The 12,720-nt window shown below is 40.4% G+C and overlaps 1 protein-coding gene across 1 annotated transcript; it reads left to right on the top strand.

Moving 5' to 3' along the window:
• The first annotated feature begins 299 nt into the window (after positions 1-299).
• lacc1 (laccase (multicopper oxidoreductase) domain containing 1) lies at positions 300-10,246 on the top strand. The gene is made up of 7 exons (XM_083996425.1): positions 300-516; positions 1,700-1,954; positions 3,131-3,209; positions 4,363-4,541; positions 6,507-6,672; positions 7,126-7,351; positions 8,462-10,246. The coding sequence occupies exons 1-7, from the start codon at positions 322-324 to the stop codon at positions 8,646-8,648; spliced, it is 1,287 nt and encodes a 428-aa protein (XP_083852551.1). The 5' UTR covers positions 300-321; the 3' UTR covers positions 8,649-10,246.
• Positions 10,247-12,720: the final 2,474 nt, after the last annotated feature.

Genomic DNA, 12,720 nt, shown 5'->3' with positions numbered 1-12,720 from the left:
ATCAATCAAGAACAAAAAGAAAAGAAAAGACGACGTGAGAGTCTCAGTCCACAATAGTACATAAGTCCAGCAAAGAAAATCACCTCAGGGCATTTTTGTTTTTCATGTAATGCAAAGATTTCTTTTAAACATTCTGAGTTGGTTTATCCTCCATTGAAGTGGTTTCACTTTGAGGCGGAGAGTTTCCTCACCGTGACAGCTGGAGTTTCCTCTGAGGGCGGAGCTTCGCTGCAGCAGCACAGAGCAGGAAGTCCCGGACTGTAGTAGACTAGAGACTGTAGAGACCTGTTGATCCGGTCTCAGTCCTCACTGAGCTGATCGATGCCTCAGGCCGTGCTGCTGGACCTGCTGCACGGCGGCTGCTGCTCCGCCTGCTGCGGCGCGGCTCTGCAGGAGGAGACCCGGTCCGAGTCCCAGTCAGCCCCCCATGTGGCTCTGCTGCTGCCCCCCCGGGACACCAGCGGCTCCGCGGATCCGCTCCTCCTGAGCTCTGGGTGCGGGGCTGAGCAGGTCCAGGTCTGTAATAGAAATGTTTAGCGTGTAGCTACTTGTTTATTCATAGTTTTGTTTTGTGCTCTCTGTCTGATACAATAGAGATATGTACATGTTGTGCTTGTTCTCACCTCACATCGCCTGATTCTTGTATTTGAAGCCTGTTACTGACCTGGGTGTTACATTGTAATCTGTTTCAGCAAGATGTGCTTTACATAAAGACAAAACATTAAAAAAGAAGCATAAAACAGAATAAAAACAAACAAAACACTAAAAACAGAGTTAAAAGCAAGAGCAAATAAAAGTAAAATAAAATAAAATAGATAAAGTTTTAAGTTCTCAGCTATAAGCACGTGAAAAGAGAAATGTTTTTAACCTGGATTTAAAAGTGCTGACAGTTGGGGCTGATTTCAGTTCTGCTGGTAGTTTGTATTTTGTAGACTGCGTTGCACTCTGTTTGACTGAGAACCTTCTTCGCAAAGAATACAACCCTTAAAGGGATAGTATCATTTTTTTTAAAGTGGGGTTGTATGATCTACAAATAGCCCCTAAGTAGGCTACTTTAATTGCAGTAGAAGACTCTCTACACTCCTCCCGTTAGCAACGCCAGCCCATAATAGCCCTGCCCAGAGATTTACAACATACAGTGTTGTGAACAGACCCAAAGAAACAGCCTATTTTCACGGCCTAAAAGAGGTTTTACCTGAAAAAAAATACACAGTTCCATTGTTCGCTATAATATATTTTTTCCAGCCCTTCAAAGTGCAGGAAAAACACAGTTTTTATTTGGACCTAACCAACTGCTGATCGGCGGGCGCTAACCCTGGGCGGAGGGATACGTGAGTTGGTTAGGTCCAAATAAAAACTGTGTTTTTCCTGCACTTTGAAGGGCTGGAAAAAATATATTATAGCGAACAATGGAACTGTGTATTTTTTTTCAGGTAAAACCTCTTTTAGGCCGTGAAAATAGGCCGTTTCTTTGGCTCTGTTCACAACACTGTATGTTGTAAATCTCTGGGCAGGGCTATTATGGGCTGGCGTTGCTAACGGGAGGAGTGCAGAGAGTCTTCTACTGCAATTAAAGTACTTAGGGGCTATTTGTAGATCATACAACCCCACTTTAAAAAAATGCTACTATCCCTTTAAAAGACAGTCGATCTCAACATCTTTATTTCAGATCTTCTTGCCTAACAAATTTCCGCAACAGGTCCTGGACTGCGGCTCCACGGCGGAGAGTCTGTTCCGGTTCAAGCAGACCGTGGACCGGCTGCAGCTGAGCTCGGTGCGGGTCCGGACCACGGCGCGAGGCCGCGCGGCGCTGCTCCGGTACCAGCGGCTGCTCTTCACCGGACTCTACAGCTTCCACTACCGCGTGATGGCCGAGGAGGATGACGTCACCTGCCCCAGCTGCCCAGGCCCCGCCCACACGGACTCACCTGATGACGAAGAAGAACAAGTCCAGGTATGGCAGCAAGAGGATTTAACATTTAAAAGCTAAGTTTGATTTTGTTGATGATTGCAAGAAAAATGATTTCTATAAATTGGATGAAGACTGACCCCCCCATGATCACTCAGTGGTTACAGAAAGTAAAACGTGTCTACATGATGGAATATATGACTGCCCAATTACAGCTAAAAGTACCTGTTTTTATGAGAAGGTGGACCCCAGTTACCGATTATATCGCTTATGACTCTTATACACTATTATTATCTAAAATATCCCTTTTTTTCTTCTTTTTTTTGGGAATATAGAACCAGATAAAGCTGTTTTTAGAACGGCGGAGCAGAGCCGTGAGCTGCTCAGAGCTACGCTACGGAGGCTCATGGGATTTCTTGGTTTCCCTCATCAAACTCATCAAATACACAATCCAACAACTCCACAACGCTCTGGTGGACAAGTTGTGAGCTGCACATTCACCACGCTATGAGATAATAACACAACGTTACGAGACGGGGCCGTTTAAGAGGTAAATTCATGCAAAACCACTGATGCACGTTGTCTTCAGGGACAGTTTTTCATCAACAGTCTCTGTATTTCCCTCTAAAACAACTCTGTGTGGTAACGTTGTGTTATTATCTCATAGCGTGGTGAATGTGCAGCTCACAACTTGTCCACCAGAGCGTTGTGGAGTTGTTGGATTGTGTATTTGATGAGTTTGATGAGGGAAACCAAGAAATCCCATAATGAGCCTCTGTAGCGTAGCTCTGAGCAGCTCACGGCTCTGCTCCACCGTTCTAAAAATAGCTTGCACCGACAATTAAAGGTAACGAACCTACTGCTAAGACTATAGGGATTATGGCAATGGGCCAATTTGCCAAAATGTTGAACTATCCCTTTAAGAGATCTGAAAAGGGACATGTAGATATCTTTAATTGAGGTGAATTAAAGATATCTTAAACTGGAATTAGTACTAGTGGTAATTCAGTTACAGATATCTGTAATTCACATAGTGGATATCTGCAACTGAACTGTAGATATCTGTAATGACAAACCCCATACACATGAATGGTTAAAGTGACGTCATTTGTCCTAGGAAGAACGTAGTTGTGGATCTGAAATGTTCTTTTTGACGAGGTAAAACATATCTACAACACACATCCAGTCTGGTTTTTAAATGTTAAATGTCTCCTTGTGCAGGAGGAGGTGGCAGCGTTTCTGCAGCAGCTCCCGGCGCTGGGAGGTGACGTCACCGTGCTGACCTCAACACTGATCCCAGGTATCTATTTTTTATTTTTTTTTATTAAGAGATATATATATATAGGATACATACAAACATACAAACAATAAACAAAAACAAAAACTATATACATATATACATAGAAAGGGGTATTAATAGTATAGGTATATATTATAAGTGTTATTAAATCATATAGTTGTTTGTAATAATTTACAATATTCCAAGGTTTTTCTGTCTTTCATAGCTGCATATAATATCTGATTTCTATTTTAAACTCATAAAAAAACATCTGATCAGTGATTTAGAGTTTAATTAGTTCATCAAGAACTAATGTATTTACTAATACTACTATTATACTAATACTAATACTAATTTACTAACTAATTGTATTTATTTATGTATTTATTAATTTAACTGTGATCTAGGGCTGCAATTATTTTCATTATTGATTCATCTGTCGATAATTTATACAATTAATCGATCAGCTGTTGAAAAACATCAGTCAGTGTTTCTCAAACCACCAGACAACGTGTTTATTGTCAGAAAGGAACAAAGAAACCAGAAATATTCACATTGAAGAAGCTGCAATCAGAGAATCTGGACTTTCTTTCTACTCAAAAAACGACTCAAACTGATTATTAGATTATCAGAATAGTTGATGATTAATTTAATAATCGATTATTGTTCGATTAATCAATGAGTTGTTGCAGCTCTACTGTGATAATCTATTGATATTTAATTTAATTTATTGGTTCATTTGGACAGTGCAACTGATCAACAGAATTTAAAAGAAACTGCAAGTGATCATCAGGCTGTAGTTTCAGCTTTATACAGTTATAATCAAAGTAAATGAAGAAAATAACGAGAAAAACCTGTAAACAATGCAAAAGCTAATATAGAAAACTGCCTAACAAAAAAAAGAAATAAATAGATGAATTCTTAAATGAAAAAGAATAAAGCTTACATATCAATTAAAGACATTATATTAGTACATATGTTTGTAGTTTTAACAGCTTGTTTGTTTAGTAGACAGGACAGAGTTGAGATAAACTGTTCAAACTCTGAATTAGTTTTTTTTATTTAAACTTTACATGTGTGTATTTGGCAAAAAGTAAAATTAAAGAAGCAGCTCCGTTAGTTTTATGAATGGCCGTTGGTGTGAGTGTGTCGTCATGACGACTCTGTCCGTCAGACTGCTTCGGCCACGGCTTCAGCTCCCGTCCGGGCGGCGTGTCCTACGTGTCCACGCTGTCCTCCATGAACCTGTTCAGCAGCAGCCGGCGGAGAGACCCCGTCGCCGTGGTGACGGAGAACAGACGCCGACTGGCCCTGCACGCCGGTTTCCACCCGAAACCGCTGCACCTGGTCAAGGTGAGTCACCTGTATCTACCTGTGTCCACACTGCAAAAACTCTACATCTTTCCAAGAATATTTGTCTTATTTCTTGTAAAAATTTAATTTCTAGTCAAAACTGATCTCTTTTCACTTAAAATAAGACTCATCACATTAAAAGCAGCTTGTTTTTAGACACTTTTTACTTCTTTCAAGCAGATTTTCACTTGAAATAAGTAGAAAAATCTGATAGTGGAGCAAGTTTTTCTTTCTTATTACAAACACAAAAAACTTGCTTTCACTGGCAGATTTTTCTACTTATTTATAAAGTAAAAATTTGTTTGACACAAATAAAAATTAACTAAAAACAAGTAGATTTTTAGGTGATGAGTCTTATTTTAAGCAGAAAGAGATTAGTTTTGACTAGAAATTTGACATTTTGACAAGAAATAAGACAAATATTCTTGGAAAGATTTTGAGTTTTTGCAGTGCACCTGTGTCTACCTGTTGCTGCGTTCATAACAACTCGGAGGTCATAATTCCCAACTCGGAAATTTCCGACTTCCGACATCATTGCGTTCACGCTGCAGGAACTCGGAAGAAAAAAACCTGGATACCTGAAGGAAGTTTGTCGTATTGTGGCTCATCGCTGAATATGAAAAATAAATGCAGCAGTAAATGATGTTTATTCTGGAGGAGAGGAGGCGCTGCAGATGAGTGCACATATAATGTTACAGCCTTGACAACAGTTAAACCTTATTTCATCACATACGAGGAAACACAATTTCACACCATACAACAATCACAGCTTAATATAAACGTATTTCATAGAGGCTACTGCAATAATACACAAAAATATGCATTCAAACCTCAACAAACAACTTAAAATGTCTAAATTCTAACCGTTTAAGACGAGGGACGCCATGTTTTGATGTTGTCGTGACGTCAAGTCGGAGCTCTGATATGATATCCGAGTTCCCGACCTGTAATTTCCGAGTTCGACGCAGTTCAATTAATTTTTTACAACTCGGAGCTAGTTTTTTTCCGACTTCCGAGTTGTCTTGAACGCAGCATGTGTCCACCTGTATCTACCTGTATCTAGTAGGGGTGGGCAAAAATATCGATACGGCAATATATCGCGATATTTTATATCGCGATACGATATCGATATTTCAATATATCGATTTTTTTCAAATAATAAATCATGTTTCAGATGTAAATCCAGTACGACTTCTGCACCTCTGCTCCGCGAGGTGTCACTGTACTGCTACCTCAGACAGTGTGTCGTTCATGCAAATATGTTGTTGTAACTTGCGCTTGTATAGTTACAATAAAATGTCATGGATCATTTGAATTACATTGTTTTGACTCAGTTTGTCCCATAAATTATCACTATCATCTGATGTACATACAACTCGGATTTTAAGATGCATAATGCCTTTTACATTTTTCAGTTAACTATGTAGAATATCGCAAAATTTGGATATCGCAATATCATATCGTATCATGACTCAAGTATCGTGATGCGTATCGTATTGTGGGGTCCTTGGCAATGCCCACCCCTAGTATCTACCTGTGTCCACCTGTATGTATCTATTAGGGGTGGGAGAAAAAATCGATTCACATAAATATCGCGATATCTTTTTTGCCGATTTTTAAATCGATTTTTTTTTTCAAAAATCGATTTATTTATTTTTTTTGAATTTTTTTAAATACTATTGTGCAATGTGCATTTGTTCGCCTTTTTTACATACAGAGAGTCCAGGTTTTGAAAAGGGTTTAAGTTCACTTTATAATGGAGTATGTTAATTTATAGGCTCCTACAGTATTTGTGTGCAGATAAATGTTAAAAATGCTAAAGACAAAAAATCGAGAGAATCTGCAATATCATAGAATCACAATTTAAATCAAATCACCATCCAAAAAATCGTATAAGCATCGAATCGGGAGAAAAGCGTATCGCCCCACCCCTAGTATCTACCTGTATCTACCTGTCTCCTGCAGGTGAACCACGGCGCAGATGTTTGGGTCATGGGGAAGTCTGAGCCTGACAGCTACGACGGGATCGTGACCAATCAGCGGGGCGTTGTCATAGCGGCGCCGGGGGCCGACTGCATGCCGCTGCTGTTCGCCGACCCGGTGTCAAAGGTCATCGGAGCCGCTCACGCAGGTGAAACACTGCAAAAACTCAACATCTTACCAAGAACATTTGTCTTATTTCTACTCAAAACAAATCTAATTATACATAAAATAATACTCATCACATTAAAAGCAGCTTGTTTTTAGACACTTTTTACTTCTTTCAAGCAGATTTTCACTTGAACTAAGTAGAAAAATCTGATAGTGGAGCAAGTTTTTCTTTCTTATTACAAGCACAAAAAACTTGCTTTCACTGGCAGATTTTTCTACTTATTTCAAGTAAAAATTAGTTTGAAACAAGTGAAAATGATCTAAAAACAAGTTAATTTTTAGGTGATGAGTCTTATTTAAAGTGGAAAGAGATTAGTTTTGACCAGAAATGAGACATTTTGACAAGAAATGAGACAAATATTCTTGGAAAGATGTAGAGTTTTTGCAGTGCTGAGTCTGTCCTCATCGCTTCCTGCTGCTCACTCCTCCTCAGGTTGGAAAGGGACCCTGATGGGGGTTGCCATGGCGACGGTGGAGGCCATGGTGACGGAGTTCGGTTGCCGGGCGAGCGACATCGTGGTGGCGGTGGGGCCGTCCGTGGGGCCGTGCTGCTTCGCCTGGGACCGACCGGAGGCGCTGGACTTCCTCGGCATCCACCCAGACTGCGTCCGGGACCCGGAGACGGCCAGACCGCACCTGGACATCCGCCTCGCCAACAGGTCGCACGCCGCTTATCAATACACTGCAAAAACTCACATATTTTACCAAGAATATTTGTCTTATTTCTAGTCAAAATGTCATTTCTAGTCCAAACAAATCTCATTGTACTCAAAATAAGAAACATCACATTAAAAAGTAGCTTGTTTTTAGACACTTTTTACTTCTTTCAAGCAAATTTTCACTTGAAATAAGTAGAAAAATCTGACAGTGGAGCAAGTTTTTCTTTCTTATTAAAAGCACAAAATACTTTACTCTACTTATTTCAAGTGAATATTAGTTTGAAACAAGTGAAAATGATCTAAAAACAAGTTAATTTTTAGGTGATGAGTCTTATTTAAAGTGGAAAGAGATTAGTTTTGACTAGAAATGAGACATTTTGACAAGAAAAAGGACAAATATTCTTGGAAAGATTTTGAGTTTTTGCAGTGTCAATGTCAATATGAAAGAGGAATACGCAATCAATTTCATGTAGTTTTATTCAACCAGAAATACATATTATCCAATAAAATAGCTTCACTAGGCGTTAGCTCCAAGTAGCTCTGCATCTGGTCTTTTCCTCTGTCACTGCTCAGTCCCCTCTACCATTGTTAACCCTCTGGAGGTGAAAGTTCACCTTCAACATGTCAATTACACTACTTTACTACATTTTTTAACATCGTAAAAACATCGACTGTCTTTTGCTACGGACTGCAACAGTCCGTTGTCATGGATACATGACGACAACAACTTCCATTCATACCAGTCATACGTGCCGGAGGCGGAGTGATAGCCTACGCTGTGATAAGGCTTTAGAATAGAGAGCCGAAGCAGAAGCAGGAAGTAACGTCGCCATGGGTCCTCAACTCGGAAAAAGTCTCCATGTAAGAGAACGGAAGTCAAAGTTTTATTTCGTGATCCGATTGAATTGTGCCATGAGAAAAAAATACATGGAGACTTTTTCCAAGTTGAGTTCCCATGGCGACGTTACTTCCTGCTTCCGCTTAGGCTCTCTATAGTAGCCGTGGTATATGCTCATTATACCACGGCTAACAACCAATCAGATTGCCGGGTTTCACCTTTCCGTTTTATAAGTCAGATTACATCATGTGTTTGTTTTCCCGCCACCACAGGCTCCTCCTACAGAAAGGTGGCGTCCTACCGGAAAACATCCACGACCACACGGTGACGGACCGCCCCCCCGTCACGCCCTGCACTTCCTGTCACCCGGAACTCTTCTTCTCCCACGTCAGGGACGGACCCAACTTCGGCACCCAGGTGGGATACCTGTGGATCAAGGAGCCGGCGGAGCAGACCTGACCTCGCGCTAGACTCGCTAGAGGATGACATTTGTCGGGAATTCCTGCGGGTCACGTGATTCCCGTGGGATTCCCGCGGGATGGGAGTCAAAGTTTTATTAATCCCATGATTGGGACGGGATGGGAATAAAAAAAAAAATAATATAATAAACTTTATTTCTATAGCACCTTTCAAAACCAAGGTTACAAGGTGCTTCACAAAATACAAATACAATATCATTGAAATAATAAAGCAATTAGAAAGTAAGAAAACATCATACAGAAAAACAGTGAACAGGCATAAGATAAAATAGTGGAAGTGGATAAGACAATAGAAAAAAAACAAAAAACATTTAAATTACTGCACAAAAGCCAGTCGGTACATGTGGGTTTTTAAAAGCTTTTTAAAATGATGCACAGACTCAGCTGATCTGATGCCGAAGGGGAGCTTGTTCCACAGCAATGGAGCTAAAACAGAAAAAGCACAATCTCCCTTAGTCCTGAGTTTCGAACGTGGGACAACTAGCAACATCTGATTTTCAGATCTGAGGGATCTTGATCCTAAATACGGGGTTAAGAGTTCTGAAATGTACAGTGGAGCTAGACCATCAAGAGATTTGTATGTGATTAAGAGGATTTTGAACTGAATTCTGTAACGGGAGCGGGCAGGAGCGGGAACGCCATTACTAGATGATGATTTTCAGCCGTGTTAAACAACCAAAAAGGACAGACGTGTCCATTTTTTATTTATTTTTTTCCCTTTTTTTTCTCAATAGATTTTATTGATTTTTATCGAACAAAACATCGACAACATACAAGTGCTCTCTGTATTCACATATCGATACGGAAAGAAAAACAAGCCACCATCCAAACCCAAATGTAAACTTAGCTCATGACTGTCCTTACCCCAAAAGTAAAAAAAAAAGCATCAGAAAGGAAAAGACAAAGAAAAGAAAAGAAAAGAAAAGAATGAAATGAATAAATAATAATAATTAAAAAGGAATTGATAAATAAAAAATAAAAGAGTAAGTAAACGAAATACAGACAGATAAACAATAAAATAAAATTTAAAATAAATAAATAAATTACACAAGTAGATATAGTCATATAAGATCTAAACAAAAGCAGTGAAGGGGAGAGTTAGAGACTGGCAATAACACATCTGATACCATAAATCATCTGACGCGTCCATTTTTGTAGTCATCTTTCAGTGAGTCAAAACTATTTGCAGCGATCATTTGGGCGTCTGGTCTATTATGTGACAAAGGCCTCGTCACTGTATAAAGGGGGCACGTGGTGAAGCTCTGGTTCATAGGTTAACAAATGTTTCCCCTCTGTTTCCGTGGTGAGTGCTGCACGCACCACACCGGACATTCATTTAAACTCCATACACCTCCCCTACAATAACATAAAAGAAATGTACCACACACACAGAGTTTCGTTATTATTCAAGGTTTATTCAGTTATGTGTTACCGTTGGGTGTTGTGGTCCTCTCCTCCTCTCTTCCTAGGGGCTAACCAGAGCACCTGAAGGGGGCTGCCTTATATGGTGGTGGCAGCTACCGGTTGGGCAGGTTGATACCACTATTCCCTGAGTGGTAGGGGGGTTTTTGCCTTGACCTTTAAATATTAACTGCTTATTTTTGGTGATTTATGATTGATGGAATAATGTTTGATAGTGGGTGGGTATTGCCAAGGACCTCACGATACGATACGCATCACGATACTTGAGTCACGATACGATACAATATTGCGATATCCAAATTTTGCCATATATTGCGATATATTGCGATATATTGCGATATTGTACGATATTCTACATAGTTCACTGAAAAATGTAAAAGGCATTATGCATCTTAAAATCCGAGTTGTGTGTACATCAGATGATAGGGATAATTTATGGGACAAACTGAGTCAAAACAATGTAATACAAATTATCCATGCCATTTTATACTGGTTTTATGTCTGAAACATGATTTATTATTTGAAAAAAGAATTTGAAAAAAAAAATCGATATTTAAATATTGAATATCGATATCGTATCGCGATATATTGCCATATCGATATTTTTGCCCACCCCTAATGTATATTGTTTTGTGGGTCTATTGTGGGGCCTTTGCAGAAGTAGTTTGGTGAAGCAGAATAGTAATTTGTGAGTTAATTGGGATTTGGTTGGTCTGGGGAGGGGCATAGGGTATATAAAGCTCCGGCCAACAGTGACTCACGCCACAGACAGCACATTGTGGGTGTGAATTGTGATTTGAGCATTCTAAGAGACACTTTTGTTTGTTTGTTTGTTTGTTCACTGTAAATAAATGCACGGATTAACAGCAGTTTGTGACTCCAGCCGTCATCCTTCTGACAAGAATCCCACGTTTATTTGACAGTCTATTTTGTGCGCGCGAGCGATCGCGTCAATTGACCCTTCGCGTAAGCCCCGCCCCCTTGGTTACTGTTGCTACGGCGGGCAAGCTTTCACTCCCAGCCATGCTCCTGGCAGTATTTGGTATCGATTTCAAAGGAAATATCATTAAACTGTTCTGAGATAATAGAGAGAAGAAGTCACAAAGATCATTCAGAGTTTTCAGTGACGTGACTCGCGCAGGAGGATAAAACATCTGTTCAACGACACGACTGGACAATGTACAGAGCAGCAGTAAGGACCGGTAATTTTACCGTCTATCAACCCACGAAGACTTAGGTCATCTCACTGGTCATGAAACGTTGTCAAACTGAAAGTGTTTGGGCGATTGTGAACCACATACAGCTTTGGCTGCTGTTTTGTTTTCTCCCACCGTTGTATCAGTCAGTGAAAGCAGTCCCTGCCTGGAGGATCCCTCGCCTAAAAGCCCAGGTCAAAGCCCTAAAAGCCCAGGTAGAAGCCCTAAAAGCCCAGGTAAAAGCCCTAAAAGCCCAGGTAGAAGCCCTAAAAGCCCAGGTAGAAGCCCTAAAAGCCCAGGTAGAAGCCCTAAAAGCCCAGGTCAAAGCCCTAAAAGCCCAGGTCAAAGCCCTGACAGCCCAGGTAAAAGCCCTAAAAGTCCAGCTGTCATTTCGGAGGTGAACATATGGTTATCCCCATATTTACACTTGCTCAAGTCGAAAAAAAAGTCCGCTCGTATCTGAACATCTCTATATTGCTGCTGCCGCCGCCGCCGCCAGACGCAAATATTGCAAAGGTTAATGAGAGTGGAAAGTGAAAGTGACTAACTTATTAATGAAAAAAAATTTTTTTAAACAGGAGTAGGATCGGAGTGGGAGTAATTTTGAGTGGGAGCGGGATGGGATCGGGAGTCATTCTACAGGATTGGGATGGGATGGGATTTTTTCTCTGGGAGTGGGATGGGATGAGAGTGAAAATGAAAATCCACTCCTGTGTCACCGCCAACGCTCTGGTGCACAAGTTGTGAGCTGCACATTCACCACGCTATGAGATAATAACACAACGTTACCAGACAGAGTTGTTTTAGAGGGAAATACAGAGACTGTTGATGAAAAACTGTCCCTGAAGGCAACGTGATGCATCAGTGGTTTTGCATGAATTTACCTCTAAAACTGCAGGAGAAAAAGAAAATCTAAACATTCATTCTGTTAGAGCTAAAATATTAGAAACTAGAGCCCCAGGTTGGATTTGACTGGAATTGTCCATTAATATGCATCGGAGCGGTGTTTGGCCAAGTATAAATCCCACAATGCACTGGTGCAGCTGGTGAAGTGAAGTCTGCGGTCACCGGGCTGTCATCAGCGTTTCACTGTTTAAAACCGTGTTAATATTTGTGTCCAACACTGTTCATGTTCCAGCTGACTGGACTTTATTTAACGGCCTCATTAAGGTCGGCAGCTGTTGTTAATGTGTGGGTAACGAGCAGCTGGAGGTGGAGGACGGAGTCACTGCAGAGTCCTGATCAGGACCCAAGTCACCAAGTCTAAAGTCAAGCTTCAACAGAGAAACTGATCAGTCTGATGGAAGATCTGTATGGAGCTTTAATACAAACATCTACCTTTATACTGTATGGAGCTTTAATACAAACATCTACCTTTATACTGTATGGAGCTTTAATACAAACATCTACCTTTATACTGTATGGAGCTTTAAC

This window comes from Trachurus trachurus, assembly GCF_905171665.1.
Source record: "Trachurus trachurus genome assembly, chromosome: 21".
In the NCBI taxonomy this organism is placed as follows: Eukaryota; Metazoa; Chordata; class Actinopteri; order Carangiformes; family Carangidae; genus Trachurus; species Trachurus trachurus.
The sequence above is the reverse complement of the archived record's forward strand: the minus strand, read 5'-3'. Positions and strand labels throughout refer to the sequence as shown.